General features: G+C 42.6%; 1 protein-coding gene across 1 annotated transcript in view; it reads right to left on the reverse strand.

Annotated features, from left to right (window-relative positions):
• The window catches only part of LOC120031851 (disks large homolog 2-like), a 198,358-nt gene that overhangs the window by 84,110 nt on the left and 92,990 nt on the right, over positions 1-21,258 (reverse strand). The window contains exons 7-8 of the mRNA XM_038977671.1: positions 17,888-17,920; positions 12,098-12,102 (exon numbers count right to left, since the gene is read on the reverse strand). Coding sequence (XP_038833599.1) covers positions 12,098-12,102; positions 17,888-17,920 — 38 coding nt within the window. The remainder of the gene's footprint in view (positions 1-12,097; positions 12,103-17,887; positions 17,921-21,258) is intronic.

Consider the following 21,258-nt stretch of genomic DNA (forward strand, 5'->3'; position numbering starts at 1 on the left):
CACCAACCCAGGACCTCCACATCCGGCTTCTTCACCTGCGGGATCGTCTGAGACCAGCCACCAGGACAGCTGATGAAACTGAGGAGTATTTCTGTCTGTAATAAAGCCCCTTTGTGCCTGATTGGCTGGGCCTGGCTCCCAAGTGCCCCTGCCCAGTCATGTGAAATCCATAGATTAAGGCCTAATTTATGTATTTCAATTGACTGACTTCCTTCTATGAACTGTAACTCAGTAAAATCGTTTGAAATTGTTGCATGTTGCGTTTATATTTTTGTTCAGTATAGTTGAAAAGACATAATTTCAACCAGTTATGTCATTGTTATGTCATTGTCATTCAGACAGTTTTACTCACTGGGATTGTGCCACTTCTCCGCTCAGGAAGTGAGAACCACAATCAGTCTCATTCCTCTCTCTAATAACCTTGGTCAATACACTACAATACTGCACCTGGGAGCAAAAGACATTGAACCCTGTTTGCCAATACCATGAAATGCCATGATATGGTTTCATTCAGATGTTGAGATTTAAAAAGATGTTAGGACATGTAAAAAAGCTTATGGTGCAGATAGCAGGCTTGTAAATACAGAGCAGCCCGAGAAATAATGCTGCAGTTTCTGTGATTATTATCTGTGTATAATTAAGATTTATTTATATCAATGACTCATATGTGGCCCATTAAAATTGCCAAAACCCATTCATATTTCATTGTCCAAATAATATGTGTGTGTGTATGTGTGTGTGTGTGTGTGTATGTGTGCTTGTTTTGTCCACTTACTCACCTGAGCCTCTGTCCACACTGTCCGAAAAGTCTTATTTCAGAAACCGGGAGGTTACCAAACACATTTTTACCAGAGAGATCTGAACATTTCCATCCAATACCTTTAAAAACACTTTCGTAAGTCAATGAAATCTGGCGACAAGATTTTCAGTCACAAAGACGTGGGCCTGCACGCACACGCACCTGAGCCGTGCAAACACACTATTTCACAGTGTATCACAGATAAACTCAGCAAAAAAAGAAACGTCCTCTCACTGTCTCTCTCTCACCTCTCACAACTGCGTATATTTTCAGCAAACTTAACATCTGTAAATATTTATATGAACATAACAAGTTTCAACAACTGAGACATGAACTGAACAAGTTCCACAGACATGTGACTAACAGAAATGGAATAATGTGTCCCTGAACGGGGGGGGTTAAAATCAAAAGTAACAGTCAGTATCTGGTGTGGTCACCAGCTGCATTAAGTACTGCAGTGCATCTCCTCCTCATGGACTGCACCAGATTTGCCCGTTCTTGCTGTGAGATGTTACCCCACTCTTCCACCAAGTCACCTGCAAGTTCCCGGACATTTCTGGGGGGAATGGCCCTATCCCTCACCCTCCAATCCAACAGGTCCCAGACGTGTTCAATGGGATTGAGATCAGGGCTCCTCGCTGGCCATGGCAGAACACTGACATTCCTGTCTTGCAGGAAATCACACACAGAACAAGCAGTATGGCTGGTGGCATTGTCATGCTGGAGGGTCATGTCAGGATGAGCCTGCAGGAAGGGTACCACATGAGGGAGGAGGATGTCTTCCCTGTAACACACAGCGTTGAGACTGCCTGCAATGACAACAAGCTCAGTCCGATGATGCTGTGACACACCGCCCCAGACCATGACGAACCCTCCACCTCCAAATCGATCCTGCTCCAGAGAACAGGCCTCGTTGTAACGCTCATTCCTTCAACGATAAACGCGAATCCGACCATCACCCCTGGTAAGACAAAACCTCGACTCGTCAGTGAAGAGCACTTTTTGCCAGTCCTGTCTGGTCCAGCGACGGTGGGTTTGTGCCCATAGGCAACGTTGTTGTTGATGATGTCTGGTGAGGACCTGCCTTACAACAGGCCTACAAGCCTTCAGTCCAGCCTCTCTCAGCCTATTGCGGACAGTCTGAGCACTGATGGAGGGATTGTGTGTTCCTGGTGTAACTCGGGCAGTTGTTGTTGCCATCCTCTTGTACCTATCCAGCAGGTGTGATGTTAGGATGTACCGATCCTGTGCAGGTGTTGTTAAACGTGGTCTGCCACTGCGAGGACGATCAGCTGTCCGTCCTGTCTCCCTGTAGCGCTGTCTTAGGCATCTCACAGTACGGACATTGCAATGTATTGCCCTGGCCACATCTGCAGTCCTCATGCCTCCTTGCAGCATGTCTAAGGCATGTTCACGCAGATGAGCAGGGAAACTGGGCATTTTTCTTTTGGTGTTTTTCAGAGTCAGTACAAAGGCCTCTTTAGTGTCCTAAGTTTTCATAACTGTGACCTTAATGGCCTACCGTCTGTACGTTGTTAGTGTCTTAACGACCGTTCCACAGGTGCATGTTCATTAATTGGTTATGGTTCATTGAACAAGCATGGAAAACAGTGTTTAAACCCTTTACAATGAAGATCTGTGAAGTTATTTGGATTTTTACGAATTATCTTTGAAAGACAGGGTCCTGAAAAAGGTACGCTTCTTTTTTTTGCTGAGTATATCTATTCACTTTAACATCACCAAGCTAATGGACTGGGAGGAGAAAGCATTGCTACATTCACATATTATGCAAGAGTGCATCTTTTGAACAGTGCATCCTCAACTCACACATCATTTTAGATGTGATGCCTACTGGGTATCTGCCTGCTCTGGGGTGAAGTTTCCCCAAGGTACAGATCTAGGATCAGCTTCCCCTCCCCAAACTCTAACCATTAGTGGGGAAAAACTAGGCTGAACCAAGCTCAAGGTCAGCGACTTTACCCATCAATCTGCCTACAGCTTGTGTCACTCTCTGAGGCAAATCTCACAGAAGCCTCGTTTTTAGAAAACAGTAAAACAGAGTAATGATTCAGATGAATGTCTGAATTAAAATGCATCCTAGCTGCATTTAGTTTAGTCTTTGTCCTCTTGTGAAGACAATGCCTGTTGGCATATTGGCATAGCTACTTAATATTGTAAAGTTCTCCAGCTCTATGCAGCTCCCAGCCGCCAACCAAGAAACCTGAAGATTACACAGGTATAATAATCCAAATTCAGGACCTCGGCTTTAGCCCGTGAGTGGGTTTGCTGAGACTGCAACTCATTCCCCCCCATACGGAGCCAAGGGGAACACAAACTCTTACACGGACACATACATACACACACACACATACACACATACATACACACACACAAACCTAACCCTTGCTCCTATACTGCTATATAACAAAATCTCTTCTCAATCTTGTCATCCTAATGGTCCCCTTAGAGCTGCTCTGATCTGGACCATAATGCATGAATGGTTGGTTACCTGGTAGTGGTCCTGCCAGCTCTGACTCTGTGGACAGCCGCATTCGGACCACAGGTCACAGCTGCCTCCTTTGGCGCGGACCACAGAACGTCCTGGGCTTCTCCAAGAGCTTTCAGAGCGGGTAGCCATAAGACGGCCCCTTTGCCGGGGCAGAGTAGCACCCCCTGAGGCTGAGCCATAGTGGTATCCCTGGGGCGGTTGCTGCTGCCATCCACAATAGCACGGCACCTCTCCACAGCCCCTTCTGTCCATCTCCACAAAGCAGCTCTGCTGTTTGTTCAGGTAGGCAGCAGTTATCCTGCCCCGTGCAATCCCTTGCTCCCTCTCTCTTTTTTTCCTTTCTCTTTAAGGTTTCTTGTCTTCCGTGCTCTGTGAACAAGGGAGGTGATGCTCGACTCCTCTAACGATAAATTAACAAACGACACTGTTAAGTTGGCAGTGTGTGTGTGTGTTTCCCTGCTCTGAGAGAGAGAGTGCGTGTGCATGTGTGTGAGTGAGTGGTGACAGAGAGCCTGTACTTCTGTTAGAGACCAGGCATGATAGGAAAGTGAGAGGCAATAACAGCAGCAGCAGCCAAGCAGCAGCTGTGTGTGTGAGAGAGATATAGAAAGAGAGAGATAAGGGGTGGTCAGGGGCAGAGAGAGAAGGTGGAAGAATAACAAAGAGCAGAGATGGAACAGAGAGAGAGAGAGAGAGCGAGAGAGAGAGAGAGAGCGAGAGGAAAGCTGAATTAGAGAGAGAGAAAGGAAAGCTGAATTAGAGAGAGAGAACGAGAGGAAAGCTGAATTAGAGAGAGAGAAAGGAAAGCTGAATTAGAGAGAGAGAACGAGAGGAAAGCTGAATTAGAGAGAGAGAAAGGAAAGCTGAATTAGAGAGAGAGAACGAGAGGAAAGCTGAATTAGAGAGAGAGAAAGGAAAGCTGAATTAGAGAGAGAAAGAGGAAAGATGAATTAGAGAGAGAGAAATAGGAAATCTGAATAAGAGAGAGAGAAAGAGGAAAGCTGAATTAGAGAGAGAGAAAGAGGAAAGCTGAATTAGAGAGAGAGAGAGAAAGAGAGAGAATAGCAGAGATGAGCAAAGAGAGAAGGGACTGGTTAGGATCTTTTGCGTTGCTGGCCATGTGCTGGCTGGTAGCTCTTTGTCAATAGATGACTCAACCTGCAGCACAACATGACGGCATCCACGAATCCAGGCAGAAGCAATCTATGCTCCGCACCTCTCTGCTTTCAATTACAGATGCTTCTGTCTTTTTCGCCACTTGAGTTTCTAACTGGGTCTGATAACATTCCTACCTCTAAACCGCCTCCGCCAAGAAACACATGGACTGAATCAAACCCAGATTTAATCAATGTCACTTGTAGTTTGAATGATACATATTTCTCTGTGTATGACTGCAATTCATACGGTAGACTGCATGGCATTGTAGGATTTTCAAATGCTATCTCATAGAATGGTAATAAAGAAAAATGTGTTCTTCTTGTCATTTGGACAATGACAATACATTGTGGAGATTGAAATGCGTCTCAGCACGAGGCATGTAGCCTATCAATCAATGACCAACCACAATACACACTCCATGATTGATAGAATTGAAGTAGATGGCCAAATGATTCATGCATTGGCAAGAATAAGGTCACTGGCACTTCCTAATTCAATGAAATGTCTATTTTTTTTTTATTCCAGCGTCAGATTTAATCACAAGCGAAGGGCTTTAGATGGAGTAATTGATGCTAAACCGCTCAGGCTAAACTATCCAGCTGCTTTCGATCAGATTAATGCCCCACACTGATATCTACTACTGCACAACTGTTGAAAACAAGCCGATCAGAAAAACCCTACCAGAAATTTCACAACAGATTAAAGGTAGACTCAGCGATATGATGTAGATGCAGAAAATAAACAGTATTGTGGATCAATTTCCGCAACAACTAAGAGCATTGAAGTATGAGGCTCTACTTCCCAGCTGTTGGTGCCTTGGCTACAATGCTGAAACAGAGTGATGCGAACCTGAGCACATCCGCAGATACTGTGTGTGACTGTGATAGCAAAGTCATGCGAGACACATTTAGTATGATATGTTATGTTTCGTGTGGTATGTATTCATTTGTGGATGTCCATCACCCATTTCGTATGATATGTTACGAATTACAATTCGTATTACATGTTATGATTTTGCAAACATACAATATGTTACGAATTAGTAAAATGTATAATATGTTACGGTTTCCTTTTGTCCAGGTTTGAGATTGCGTCATCTGTGGCTCTGTTGGGGTGGTATGCGAATTGGAGTGGGTCTAGGGTTTCCGGCATGATGGTGTTGATGTGAGCCATGACCAGCCTTTCAAAGCACTTCACGGCTACCGACGGTAATCATTTAGGCAGGTTACCTTCACTTTCTTGGGCAAAGGGACTATGGTGGTCTGTTTGAAACATGTAGGTATTACAGACTCGGTCAGGGAGAGGTTGAAAATGTCAGTGAAGACACTTGCCAGTTGGTCCGTGCATGCTTTGAGTACACGTCCTGGTAATCCGTCTGGCCCTGCGGCTTTGTGAATGTTGACCTGTTTAAAGGTCTTGCTCACATCGGCTATGGAGAGCGTGACCATGCAGTTGTCCGGAACAGCTAGTGCTCTCATGCATGTTTCAGTGTTGTTTTCCTCGAAGTGAGCATAAAAGGCATTTAGCTCATCTGGTAGGCTTGCGTCACTGGGCAGCTCGCGGCTGGGTTTCCCTTTGTAGTCAGTAATAGTTTGCAAGCCCTGCAACATCTGACGAGCATCAGAGCCGGTGTAGTAGGATTCAATCTTAGTCTTGTATTGACGCTTTGTTTGATGGTTCGTCGGAGGGCATAGTGTGATTTCTTATAAGTCTGGATTAGTGTCCCGCTCCTTTAAAGCGGCAACTCTAGCCTTTAGCTCAGTGCGGATGTTGCCTATAATCCATGGCTTCTGGTTGGGATATGTATGTATGGCCACTGTGGGGACAACATCGTCGATGCACTTCTTGATGAAGCCGGTGACTGATGTGGTACAGTATACTCCTCAATGACATTGGATGAATCCCAGAACATATTCCAGTCTGTGCTAGCAAAACAGTCCTGTAGCGTAGCATCTGCGTCATCTGACCACTTCCATATTGAGTGAGTCACTGGTATCTCCTGCTTTAGTTTTTTCTTGTAAGCAGGAATCAGGAAGATATAATTATGGGCTAACATGCTATGTAGTTACAAAGTAGCTAAAAAGTAGTAAGTAGTTGAACAGTTGCTAATTAGCTAAAATGCTGAAGTTGTCCCTGATGAGATTTTAAACTCACAACCTATACGCCCGACCGACCGTTTTTCCCTTAAGTAACCGTCGGACTTATGTAACCATACCAACATATCATACTCATTTCTAGTGTTCCGGATTTACATTTACTATGTTAGTCTAGTCTATGAGACCAGGCTGTGATCAGACCCGGTGTCATTGGTGACTGGCTTCTTTCCAGGCAGCCTTTGAGGCTCCGGCAATCCTAACCTTACCCATTAGTAGTGAAAATGCTAACCTGACCCAAGATCAGTGTCTAGAGGCCACTTCACCATACTCCAACGTTGAGAGATAAGCACTACAATGGAGTAGGAGTGCCCAGAGCCTACAGAATACTTGATAACAACACAGGACAGAAATACTTCTACATGACAGAGGATACTCTGAATCCTGGATTTCATTGAGAGGTATCAGATATTCTGTTTCTACATTGATAGGACATTATGGATATCAGTATAATATACTGGTTTCAGAATACGATTATATGTCAATCAAAGTGGCCAAGATTAGGTTTGGTGAATTACATGAACTACAGAGTACACTTGATGGTAGAACACTTCCATGGACCACCACATAATGAATGCATGTATAGTGTCTTCCCAATACAGGTATCCTACCACTCAACATGCATGCATGCATGCACATACACACACACTTACTCACGCATGCATGCACATACACACACACACACACACACACACACACACACACACACACACACACACACACACACACACACACACACACACACACACACACACACACACACACACACACACACACATTTTTGCAGACCAACTCTAATCTCAATCTGCTGTTTACACTACTAATCCTTGGCACTCCGGATCTATGTCAGCTCGATTTCATCAGATATCCAGGGTGCCTCCCACCAGTGACCTCTCCCCCTTCTCTTGAAATGTAATACTCGTTCACTATTTCCCACAAATCTAAAATCATTGGGCTGGTGGGAGTTTTCACCTTATTTCTTATACCAGTCATTTCCTTTCAAAACAGTGAAGGGATGTGAACTAGTGCACATTTATGACGTAGTGGTAATTAGGACATAGCCTAAGTATGCCGTTGCATCAACCAGATAACTCGTCAGCGTTACGTCACATGTTGTTTCCTATTGGATATTGTGCGCTATGTACAGGTATGTACACATCATTTTTTTAATGGAATGTGTATTGTGTACTTGTTAGTACATTTTTTCCCTAGATTGCCAATGGTTTTATATGTGCAAGGCAATTTACCTCTCAAGGGCAAAAAGAGTACCTATAGATTTAGAAATAAAACTGAATGGACACATAATGGACCTTATCCACAAAGCAGGTGTTATGGTTCTGAATCTAGGCTTGAAGGGTAAGAAGAAATAGTGCTGAAATGTTCCTCATGTTTAACCTTTAATTCTGTTATGAAACTGTTATCTACCATATTACACTTTTTCTCTTATGCCGAACAGTCCCAGCAAAGTCAAGAAAACGTGACTTCACAATGTGACACGTGGCAATGCCAAGGGTGAAAAAGTCAGCTTCCATAGCTGAGAAGCTTCTTTGGTTGCGGTTGACCATTAAAGATGTGGGAGTTACATAATTTCTGCAGGCATTGGTGTCGGTCTCTGCCAGCTCAATGTTTGTGGGGGCTTAATTACATTGCGGAAGGCCTCCTCTCCCACTCTGAGGCTGACAGGAGTGTGAATGGATACTGACTGTGTCTGACAGCATCAGTACTGGGGGAATATCCTGTGGGGTTGATAGAAACGCAAGTCTCAAAACCGGGCCAGAGCTCAGCAATGCCCCCTGCAGGCCTTGTGGAGACTTTGTTTCACAGAGTAGAGTCACTGTTTTGGCAAGCTAACTTGTTGTGTGAAGAGTGACTAGGAGTGGGGTTAAGTTGCTCCTAGACAATGATCTTGGATCAGTTTCACATTCTCCCCACTAATGGTTAAGGCCCGGATTGGGGGAAGGGGATGCTGGTGCTAAATACACTACATGACCAAAGTATGTGGACACCTGCTTGTCGAACATCTTATTCCAAAATCATGGAATGAGATGTTTGACAGCCTCCACTCTTCTGGGAAGACTTTCCAGTAGATGCCACACAAGCATTAGTGAGGTCGGGCACTGATGTTGGGCGATTAGGCCTGGCTCGCAGTTGTCATTCCAATTCATCCCAAAGGTGTTTGATGTGGTTGAGGTCAGGGCTCTGTGCAGGCCAGTCAAGTTCTTCCACACCGTGCTCCGTGCTATCTTGACAATTTCTGTAAGGACCTCGCTTTTGTGCATGAGGGCATTGTCATGTACAGAATCGTCTAGAATGCCATTGTATGCTGTAGCGATAAGATTTCCTTTCACTTGAACCAAGAGGCCTAGCCCAAACCATGAAAAACAGCCCCAGACCATTATTCCTCCTCCACCAAACTTTACAGTTGGCACTATGATAGCGTTCTCCTGGCATCCGCCAAACCCAGATGCATCACTCCAGAGAACGCGCTTCCACTGCTCCAGTCCAATGGCGGCGAGCTTTACACCACTCCAGCAGACTCTTGGCATTGTGCATGGTGATCTTAGGCTTGTGTGTGGCTGCTCGGCCATGGAAACCCATTTCATGAATCTCCCGACAAACAGTTATTGTGCTGACGTTGCTTCCAGAGGCAGTTTGGAACTCGGTAGTGAGTGTTGCAACCGAGGACAGACTTTATTTTACATGCTACGCGCTTCAGCACTCGGCGTTACCGTTCTGTGAGCTTGTGTGGCCCATCACTTCGCGGCTGAGCCATTGTTGCTCCTAGAAGTTTCCACTTCACAATAACAGCACTTACAGTTGACGTGGGAAGCTCTAGCAGGGCATACATTTGACGAACTGACTTGTTGGAAAGGTGGCATCCTATGACAATGCCACGTTGAAAACCACTGAGCTCTTCAGTAAGGCCATTCTACTGCCAATGTTTGTCTATGGAGATTGCATGAATGTGTGCTTGATTCTATACACTTGTCAACAACGGGTGTGGCTGAAATAGCCAAATCCACAAACTTCTGTATATATAGTGTAAATACCTAGGGAAAACTTCACCTGGGATCAATTGACTAAGCTACATCGATGTAAGCCTGTCAGACCTGTCACTGTTCCATTAATGGCACAATCTATCATTTCCCACAGCCTGACTCTCAACGTTGTTTTGGAAGGTCTAAACTGAAGGATGGGGCTGGGGAAATGTAAACACTTATTCATAGATAGAGCTATGGATGCAATGATTGATAGTCTATGAGATTGGCACAATAGTTTTGAAGCTATACATAGTTTGTGAAAGACAAAAAAAAACATTGGACTAATACAGCCAGAATTTTGGGGTTGTCACAAGACTGTTCACAAATTTTACTTGTTGACTCATTGATCCGTAGCTGGTGTTGAATAATTTACAGATGATGCAATTGCATTTGACTTGCATAGTAGAGTCTACCCAATAGTAGTTGACATTATTAACAGAATTCCATTTAGAATAAAGATGAAATAAGGAGATGATAAAACAAGAAATATTTAAATAGGTATTCCACACAGCTTTCACCTCTCAGGTCCTTCTTATCATATGTAGGGCTGTTATGATGACCGCCACAATAGCAGCGACGAGTCATGACCGCTGTAAAATTCCACGTGACTGCTGAATCATGGTAACTATGCTCCAAAACTGCGCCCTGATGCCGCTGAATGGTCATTAGTAGCCTACCAAACTTGTTAATGGCCGGTCGCTAATGGCCTGGTACTCAGCGCTCTATTGTCCCTCTAATCACTCTGACATCAATGCAAATGCCATCGAAAAATCAAATGCCTTGGCATTCAGAGTTTGCGCTAATAGGATCACCTGTTGCACAGCGAGAGCAAATATAAAGCAGAGTTTTGATGGGCTCTATTAAAAAGAGAGACCACCATCAGCTAGGCCTACTATATTTATTTCTCAACTTTCCTAATATCAAGCACATTGCTTCGCTTTAGAACTGGAGTAGCCTACCTGGTTGGCATGAAAATGAACAGGAAACGCGTCTTCCATTCGCTATAGATGTCTAAAGACCCGATTACATTGAGAATAGTCTGATGGCTAAGAATATTATCAAGTGCTTGTCAAATTGTGAATGAGAGACTGATGAAGTGTGTGCATGCAGCCTGTGCAAGAAACATAGCAGTGCCCTGCCTTTCATGCAACTTTTTTCAACATCATCATTAGTCACATTACGCAGCCTTAGAATGTAGGCCTATTAGAAATCGAAACATACAGCCTAAGGTTTGTATCACAACTAAAATGTACAAATAACTCTGAATGAAGCATATAGGAGGACCTGTTTCAAATGATCACTTTGTTATCCACTCAACACAGAATAGCCCTCTGAAATATTTTGGGAAAAATATCCTTTTTATTTATTTCAGCTATGTTCAATGGTATTCTTCTTGTTATAAAAGAATGCCACGGAATTTATAAGCAAATCTTGTCTGCGAAATGAACTAGTGTAGCCCACAGCCATTTGGCAGTCAGATCAGGGCCGAACATAAGGACAACTCAGAATATGCTATTCTGTTCTTCTGAAATAGGCTACATTTTCTTCATATCATGTTTCTTTAGACCTGCCTACAATAAATCATGGATTTATTGTGCTGGTGTAGGCTATATTAAATTAATTTATTAGACTTTTAAAAGTAAAATGTTCCAAAGGTCCGCATCAGTGGCTTGTAGGCTATGCTTGTAGAGGCTCGTAGAGATGCTAAACGTGTTTATGTTAATTAGTGGTCAATTAGTATACCACATGACAGTTTTCGTCTTGACAAAATTTCATGACCGCCACAGCCTTAATCATTTCCATTAGATCATGCGTTTCATTCATTCATTTATATAAATGTGCAAATTCATCTTGGACAGTATCATCCTGTTGAATATCTGGCGACTCACTCCACCCTCCCTTGGGTACTTCAGTACGTTTTTCCTTATACCATGCAGTAAAAGGCAATTATGAGCAGATCCCTAGTTCCATCTGCTTCAATGCCACTCCTCTCAAAAATAATTTGACCCCCTCAACAGTCACCCAGGTGAAAGAGCCTGTCAAAACCTGACAGGTCATTTACCGAGGCCGTTCCATTCTGTTGAACAGTGCTGGGCCACTCGAACTGCAGTCACACGGAAGCAGAGCCTTTGGACAAAGGGAGCATGCTAAGAGAAAGACATTTAGATTATATCTGAACAACTAAATGGCTGGATCTTTCTCTGCATTCTCTTCAACGAGTATAATGTTCACAATAGATGCACAGAAATAAACAGATATCGAGCTTAAGGTCGTATGATATCTGAGAAATTATATAAAAAACATAGCCTACCCTTTGGCAGTACACTAAGCTTTAGTATGACACAGGGGACCCAGCGGCAGTCTGGCAGATCAAGCATGTCTTTATATACCAATTGCTGCTATTTCTTTTTAGCAGAGCATTGAGGGGGAAAGACACTTGTACTTCATTAGATGTCCACATGGAGGCACTGGTAGCTCAGTTTTTATGTTTTATAGACAAGTGATCACATTGTATACTCCAGTTCAGATCCATCTTAAAGGGGCAATCCGCAATTAACAAAGGCTACACCCCCTGCCACTGTTTCGGTAAAAAGTTGAGGCATGGGGTTGCAGAAAAGTAACCACTCTCAAATCAGAGGTATGGATACAAGGACCGACCACCCAGGATATCAATATTATAGTTTTAACCATGTTTTGAGGCTATACTGTGTTTGTTTACATTTACTTTGTTTACAAACATTGGACTAAAGTGCATATTTTAGGTTCTGATGAGGTATGACAGTTGAACTAAGCGCATGAGGCATTTATAAGTTATATTCTTCAAGAATCAGTGGGTATATATAATTAATTGAAAAGTTCAAAAAAACAAGGTAGCAATCACAGATTTCCCCTTTAAAATGCTGCTATTTTCTCAATATGACTTTCGAAGTTAACAAAGTAAATGACACTTCCTATAGAGCTGAGAAAAATACAAATGTACTGCTGGGGATGGTAGAAGGACACAACAACAGGACCTTTTGTGTACATGATGATTAACTCTGAGATATCCGAATAGCTTGTCCACGTGTGACGTAAATGGAGTGGAAATTTCATCCCAATCACAACCCTCTGCACACCAATACAACACAAGTAGTACTGTCAATACTTCTGCATTGCTTGGGTCCGCGGTGACAGTACTCAGAGAGGGTGGCGTCACTGTACTGTGGCAGCTGCTACTAGTTTACACAAAGCTGACTACCTATCGATTCCACACATGAACGCACATACATAAAACCACACACTTTCCCTAACAGTATACAAAGAGGGCAGTGGAGCATAATCATTCATTGAACCTCACACACATGCACACACGCGCACACACAGCGCCACTTAGCCAATTTAATGCAGCAAGATGAGCCATTCCAGCTCTACGATTTGAAAGACCTTTCACGGAGATATCAGAAGCTGTTGCAGACTTCTGTTGTCGAGGGTAGACATAAAGAGCTACATGCAAAATGAAAAGCTGATGATTATTTAATGGCGGAAGGCAAGAGTGAGGCGCTGATATATTCTAGATTATTCTACCGAGATGTGGCTGCGACTGATTAGAGACTTACCAGCGGGAGATACAGAGGAGGATGCTGGGACGGACCCCATAGTGTACTTTTCCCCCCATATTTTGGTTTAACTTTATTTAAAGGTCTAATATAGATTATCAGCTTAGTGCATATATTCCTGATGCAACGATACAGTATGGTCATGGCTAGGGTTGCAAAATTCTGGCAACTTTCCCTGGTTTTCCAGAATTACATGGCTGGAGGATTCTGGATTTCCGGCTTATTCCATTTTAATTCCAGGAATCTTCCAACCAGGATTTGTGGAAAACCAGGGAATTTTGAGAACGTTAACGGACTTTTGCAACCCTAGCCATGACCATACTGTATCTTTGCATCAGGAATATATGCACTAAGCTGATAATCTATATCAGACCTTTAAATAAAGTTAAACCAAAATATGAAAAAAAATAAAAAAAACCTAGCCATGACCATACGGTATATTTGCATCAGGCATATATGCACTAAGCTGGTAGTCACGGCAGATAAGCGATATATCAACTGAAATATCAATATTGAATCTGGGGAGCGGTAGGTTGCCTGGCTAAAGCAACAGAATCTGGCTGAAACCAGAGGTCTCAAACCCCCAGGGGGAAAACAGTTTGGGATAACCAGTCAGAGCGACCCTAAAAACCACCGTTAACAAGGGACTCAATGAGAGTAAATCAAAACAGGATATCCTGACCAACGTGTGTAAACAGCTCGTGGTCTTTGAGCAACACTGGCAACATGCAATGGCAACTACCAGCTGCAGACACTGCCAGTAGAACTGTCATCAAGGCACCTGGGTGACCTTTCACCTGTCTGTGACATGCCAAAAACTGGTTGAATCAACGTGGGAAACGGATTGGATTTCAAAACATAAAGCCAACTTTTTACCCAACTTTTAACCTACATGGTTATGTTGGTGAAATGTTGGTGAAATGTTTAGTTGATTTTACATTTAATTCACGTTAGTTGACAGGGTTTTGATGGCCATTTACCTCTGTCACTAGCGAGATAATCATGTTTCTGTTATAATGTATGGTGTCCATAGAAGAACAGTTGTGCTGAGACTGAAGGTGTCCTAAAATGGACACTGTAGGCATGTGACAAGCAACCCATGCAACACACACAAATGCAGAAACTAATTAAGTGGAACATTGTATAAGTTTTTCCTTTTTTTTTTACCGTTTGTAGCATGTGCTGCCAGTTGTATAAAATGTTTGAAATATCCACTTCATAAACGTATTGACACATGTCAATGTCCTGTTAAATGGAGCAGCATGCTTCATTCCACCAAATATAAGACAAAAAAACAAAACAGATGTTTTTTTCAAGCTGAATGAACAGTATTTCTTTAGCATGACCGTGACGCAAATATTCTGCTCTACAATACTGTTGTCTCAAGGCCAAATACGCAAGCCTTTCGTTGAATAATGAACCATGCTCCATAGGTCAATACAACAAAGGGCACAGCTCCCTATGAAAGGCCATAATAACACTGCTGTGACTGCATCCAATGTTGCACTATATGCAATGAGAGGCTATTAGAAAACTCCATTAGGAGGTCAAAGTGCAACTTCTACTGATGATCCATCATTTTCAAACACACTATAAATTAACCAACGTACAGTATGAGTTTATTGGCAAACAATTTTTTTTAAACAAAAAAAAACTACATTTTTTGGTCACTGTGTGTCTCTCTACTGTACATTCCTCATTCATAAATATCACCTCATCAATTGTATTTAAAGATACCATTTGCCTCCATGCACATCCATACCTTGAGACAATTCTGCTTGTCATTTCATTTGGAAATACCAAGGGATATTATCTCCACAAGCCATTTTCATCTCTATAAGTAATTTGGGTGATAAGTGGCCTGCTCTGTACATCCTGAGCTCCGGTGTGATATTTCCCCTGGGAACCGATCTAGGATCAGCTTCCCCTCCCCCTATCATTACCTACACCATGAATGGGGAAAATGATAAACTGACCCAAGATCTGTGTCTACGGGCTTCTTCACCCTACTCAATATCCTGAAGGCTGACCTGAAGGTAGCTGACACTGCTGCGGTGTCTCTTCAGTAGCCTCTCGGTCAGGGTCTGCTTCCACTTGCAGATGGTTACCAGCGAGGGCCACTTAAGGTCGGGCGTGCGGCAGGTCCTCAACATATCTATAGACAGACGCTTCTGCAGGAGCCGGGGCCGCAGGCCGTCCATAGGAGGGGGCAGTAAGATAGGAACGCTGCATCTGTGGGTGTTGTCTCCAAGGGGCACATTGTTCACCACCATATAGCTCATCTCACCTCACTGGTTGTTCCACTTCCAACAGGCAATCCACGTTTACCAGAAAATATAAATCAGCACACTGGTATGCTGCTCCCAAAGTGTTAAATGAAAAAATAACGTTTCGAACCAACAAGGGTCTTTGTCCGAACAAGTATTTCACCAAGTGCAATTCAATATATACATTTGCTTCCTCGTTCCCACAACCCACGTTTACCAACCACACCACCTCTCCCGGAATCACAATAAGAAGAGTGGGAGCTGAAATCCCACACCTTAGGTCCTTCCTGGGAGGGAAACAACTTGGTCCGTGCTCCCCAGCTCGCCAGGATCTCTGCTGATCTGTCAATCAAATGGAAAACCTCCTTATGGATGGCTGATAAAAGACAACATTCACCGTGTCTTTATGAGCACTCATCTCACTTTGAAAGACAGCGTATTTTCTTCCATCAGCTTTCCACCAGCATGTAGAGCAGAGAGGGAATCAGTGCAGGTCAGAGGGGTTGGCCAAGCTACGCTAGGTGCTCCTGCCTCTCTCTCTTGTACCCTGGTATTGGGTGGGCCTATACTGGGATCTTTGCATTCTGGACAGTTGGGCAAAACAGGGCAGGGAAACTCTTGTGACACATACTCAATATATCTGATTGGGTGAGAGCAGCACACAGGCCACAGAAGTGGATCTGATTGGATTAGTCAAGGGAGGAGCTGAACGGGCCAATGATGTATGTCACAGATAAACATAATTAATGCCAGAGGGAGGCCAAACTAGATTAAAGGCGATCAATGGAGCATGAGAGAGGAGGAGCGCTCCACTCATACCACACACACACACACACACAGTTCTCAACAGAACACAGCTGCTAACAAGTAAAAACACAACAAAAGGGTAAAACAACAAAGCCTGCCTGGACCGCCAGAAGGCAAATCAAATCTAATTGGAAATTCTTAGAATAGACTGGCATTAACCTTTTCCCTCCATGTGATTGGTGAAATCAGAGGAACCAAGCATACCAGACCCATAGTCCTCTGGTAAAAAGTAGTGCATTAAATAGGGAATAGGGTGCCATTTGGAATGCAGATGAAAACACTGGGGCTGAGAAAAAATGAGATGAGCAGTAGGAAGCAACTTCATTAATGTGCCCATAATTTCCTTCTGTTCCTCCTTTTCCCTCTATCCACACTTTGGCTGTGTTCCAAAATGCACACTTGCGTTCTGCATTATCCCGTTCTTTCAAGGCTGATCTTCCAAGAACACTTGAGAGAACATACTGTCTAGTATGAGAGATTGCAGAGTGCTTAAAATCCGCTATATTTTTTCATGTAACTCGACGTGACCTCTAACCTAAACAGTAAACTGCCTCATCACACAGCATGCGTCAACGAAGCTAGCTTTTATGCTAGCTAGCTACATCTGTTAACATTGTAGCCAATGTAGCAGCATAAGCAACTAGTGCTAGCAATTCAGTGAACAACTATCCCAGAATGGAAATATTTCACTTGAATAACAAGTAAACAATAGAATCGATTTTCTCAGTACCTGTTAGTGTTAGTGAATTAAGCTGACACCGACTCATGGCAAATTGCTTGGTCTGCTGCTACATGGTTGTGGACGATTAACAGGTAAGCTTTCATGCACCTTGTGTATTGACACCTAATATTGATAGGCAATATGATGCAATACAATTAGAAGGCCACGATTACTTCATCCTAATGTAAGCTAAATGCATTGGAGACAACACAAACACTGACATATTACAAAGGTGGACATGTTCAATGTAATTATATGCAAGCATATCAAACAGGATTATATAAATTACATTAAATGAATACACCATTGTAATATTTTTAATGAATGCCCTTCTCTCTCTCCTTGCAGGGGATTCGACAGATGAACTGCAGCCCCCAGATGCCAAAGCCTCAAAACCAGAACAGTGGGGAGATAATACCGTGGGGAGAAAGATAATACAGCATAAAGTCAATAGCTAGAATTAACATTTTACCATCCCCAAGTGAGGGACATCATGGAGATAGATGAACATTCAACATTCAAAAGCTTGTCCAATACACAAGGGCACATTTTGTCATGACAGCCGCAGGTTTTTATAAACAGGACAGAAGTTTACAGGTTTTTGTTCCATCCCTTCACTTACGCCTCATTCAACTAATTGTGGTCTAAATTGAAAACCATGAATAGTTGAACATGGTGTTTGTGCTGGGCAGGAATCAAAACTGGGATTTTGTACCCTGGGGTAGAAATCACCCACGTCTGTATTTAAGAATGAGCTTAATATGTTACAATGAGCTGACAGTTCTGCGTGATTGAGAATAACGTGTGGATCTGCTTCTAACAGTGATGTTGCACACTATTGACTAAACTCATGGGATAGGGTGATTTTACTGGTGGACGGGAGGTTCCCAAGTTCTTTACATTGGTCTGGGTGATGGTGGGATTTGCTTCAACCTGAGGAGGACAGAGCAGAAACATAAGGCTAAGGGAGGAGAAATTAACCTCACTGCTCAAATTTCAGTGTTGGTTCAAGTTGCTGAGAACCACGACTACCTTTCTTAATGTGCTATGGTTTAGTAAACAGTTTTGCATATTCATAGCCTTGATGAAGTTTTCACCGATTTAATTTTAATTGAGCATTGTATTTTTCCCCCAAAAATATTTATATGCAATGGTGGAACAAGGGGTGGAAGGGAAAAAGTGACAAGAAGAAAGTTAGCTAACGTTAAGGGAAATAGACACTGCATGCATGTATTGACTGATAATGTAAGCATGCACAAATAACTTGGCTGGCTGGCAAGCCTAGATTGAACAGAACACAGCTAGCTGCATTTCCTACATTTTTAATCAGATGCTAAAATGTTTTGTCCTGCCAAGTCAATGCCATGGACTGAAGTGCACGCATCAGTTGCCACCTGTCCGTGAAAACAAATAGGAAAAAAATTGTTGCTACATTTGTCATTCGCTGACTAGCAAGGTCACCAATTCAGGATAAAAAAAATGTCTGGGTCTTCACAATTGAGACTTCTGATTTTACAATTAGTTTGTTTAATTGTTCATCCCTAAACAGCTGATAACCAGGACGAGATCGCCTGCTAGCTAGCCATCGTGTTCGACGAGCTAACGGCCGGTGTTCACTAGAATGCAGTAAATTGCCGCGTGTCACTTCGGCCGCTCAGAGTGGCTTGCTGGTGGGTGTGCTGGCAACATATAGCAGCAGTTTGATTGTGCATCAAGAATTCAGCATAGCAAGATTGTATGAAGGTCTGGGTATTAAATGGTAAATCAATTCTCCATTTCATGAATTTATTCACAGGTAAATAGTAATATGCTCTAAACTGCTCTGGTGACAAACAAACTTTGCTACCCTGTTTCCAATCGTCCACATGGCTGGGAGAACCTATTCAAGTAAGTACATACATTTAGAAAATGTTTTAAAAAACGATTAAGCTATAGTTAGTTAACGCACTTTTGTGCATCGCTCTGTAACATACAATTTACCTTATTTTAGCGTCCCCAAAAACTTAAGGTCAACTGTAATATGATGACCATTGTAAAGCACAATTTCTCCCCTTTCCAGTAAAATCAATGACGTGGGGAAACGGCTTTTTTCGCCCGATCTGTCCAACTTATCACCTCTAAAATGTAAATAAAACACTATAAAGAGTTTATATAATGTGTCATTAGACACATATTTGAAGGTTGTGTCGAATTTGAATCGGGTTTTTAGGGCAGCGCTAAAGATATCATCAGAATTAAACAGAGGCTGTGGCGGCTTTTGAGAGTCATGATGGCTTGCAGTGATGACGCAAAAAATGAATGCATTCAGTTGTACAATTGACTAGGTATCCTCCCTTACCCTGTCCCTGTCCCTTTCTTGTTTTTAATCTGCGAGAGAAGCGCTAAACCTGGTGGAGAGAGGCTGTACGACACAGAATGAGTTGCATTATGCGTGCTGTACGTTCCGTCATGACACGCCGATTTTGTACTTTTCTTCAATACTATCGGGCCATTACCATGTCAATCAACGCTTGAATAGAAACGTAGTTCACACCCCTGATTTTGATGCCCACACAGTCACTACAGTCCCATTAGTTTTCATTACAGCCTTGTTTGAATGCAGCGGTTGCGCAAATTTGTACGGAATGGGGTTAGTCAACAGTAACTAGCTACAGTGCAAGCTGACTAAAATTATCTGCTAACGTAGCTAGCAAGCTATCTAGCCAACTTTACATATTGTATAGCTAGCTAGCTAAGTGAATTAAATATCACCAGCTACCTAACTTCATATTAGCTACAGTAGCTATCTTGATGTATTTATCATTGTAAAAAAACAAACTCCAAATGTATTTGTAGGTAGCTAGCTAACAGCCATGGAGGAGGGTAAAAGGATAGCAGCTCCAACTGTCAAAGAAGGGAGAGAGAACGCCCTTCTGGATAGGGCAGATACTTTTGTGTAGTTCCAGTCCCTAGAAGTGAGGACAGAGATAATAGTAACATAATATTCAGTGCTGTCTAATTTGAGTATAATGAAGTATGTTTCTTGTGATGTTTTCTGTCCTCGGTTACAGAGAGCTGTGAAAGCCTGTCTGCAGATGAAGAGCAGTGGTTGTCAAACCTGGTCCTGGGGACTCAAAGGGGTGCACATTTTTGTTTTTATCTTAGCACTACACAGCTGATTCAAATGATCAATTCATCATCAAGCTTGAAGTGGTATGTATGTATTCATTTGTGATGCTATCCTTGATATGATCCTGCTGTTGTCACATGCTACACATGCACATGTGTGTGCACATGCATTTATCTATCAAATGTTATCATTATTTGTTATAAGGGATATTATACTTTAATAATGCACAGAGACCTGGTGATGTAAAAGTCTAATAATGACCTGCATCACTTCATGAGGATGGACACGAGGACCAGGAGGGGATCTGCAGCTCGCCACAGAGTGCCAGAGGAGAGGTCTGCTGCTCTGCAGGATGTTGCCAGGATGAGGGCTAACAACACATGAGAAGCAATCTGTGTGCGGGAGATCTTCACCTCCTACTTCTTCGAAGATGGTGCTCTTCCCTGGCAACACCATAGACTACAGTATGCACAACCAAAGGATCTTTTAAGAGTAATTCACATTGCAATAAGAGTATTCTTCCATTTACTTAGCTACTGTATGTCAACTGAAGTTATTCAATTCCCAGTTTCTCTCTCTTTTATTTCTACTTCTCAGGTGAGGGTGCTGTTCAGGTGAGGGTGATGTCTATACAAAAACAAAATAGGCTATATTGAACAATTAGACACCCTATAACCCACACCTACACACTCGTATCAATCTGATTGATGCATTGTGTTTTGCAGTAAGCAAGCTCAGGTGTATAACTGTGGCTCCTTCCACCTTCAAAGAATAGGCAAGAGGACCAATCATGGAGAATAGTAAGACACTTCATTATTTCTATTTATATAACTATGCTATATTGTTTGTCATGTGTCTGTGCATGTTTTTCAATATAAAGTACTCTGCAGCCATTTAGTGTGGACACCAGGTGAGGCCACACACACAGATTCCTGATGATTATGATGACTGACAGTGTAAGCATGATTAAAACCTTTTGTCAATAGGGGGTGCTATTTGCACTTTGTAATAATTTCGTTTCCAAATTAAACTGCCTCGTACTCAATTCTTGCTCGTACAATATGCATATTATTATTACTATTGGATAGAAAACACTCT

Source organism: Salvelinus namaycush, chromosome 3 (assembly GCF_016432855.1).
Source record: "Salvelinus namaycush isolate Seneca chromosome 3, SaNama_1.0, whole genome shotgun sequence".
NCBI lineage: Eukaryota > Metazoa > Chordata > Actinopteri > Salmoniformes > Salmonidae > Salvelinus > Salvelinus namaycush.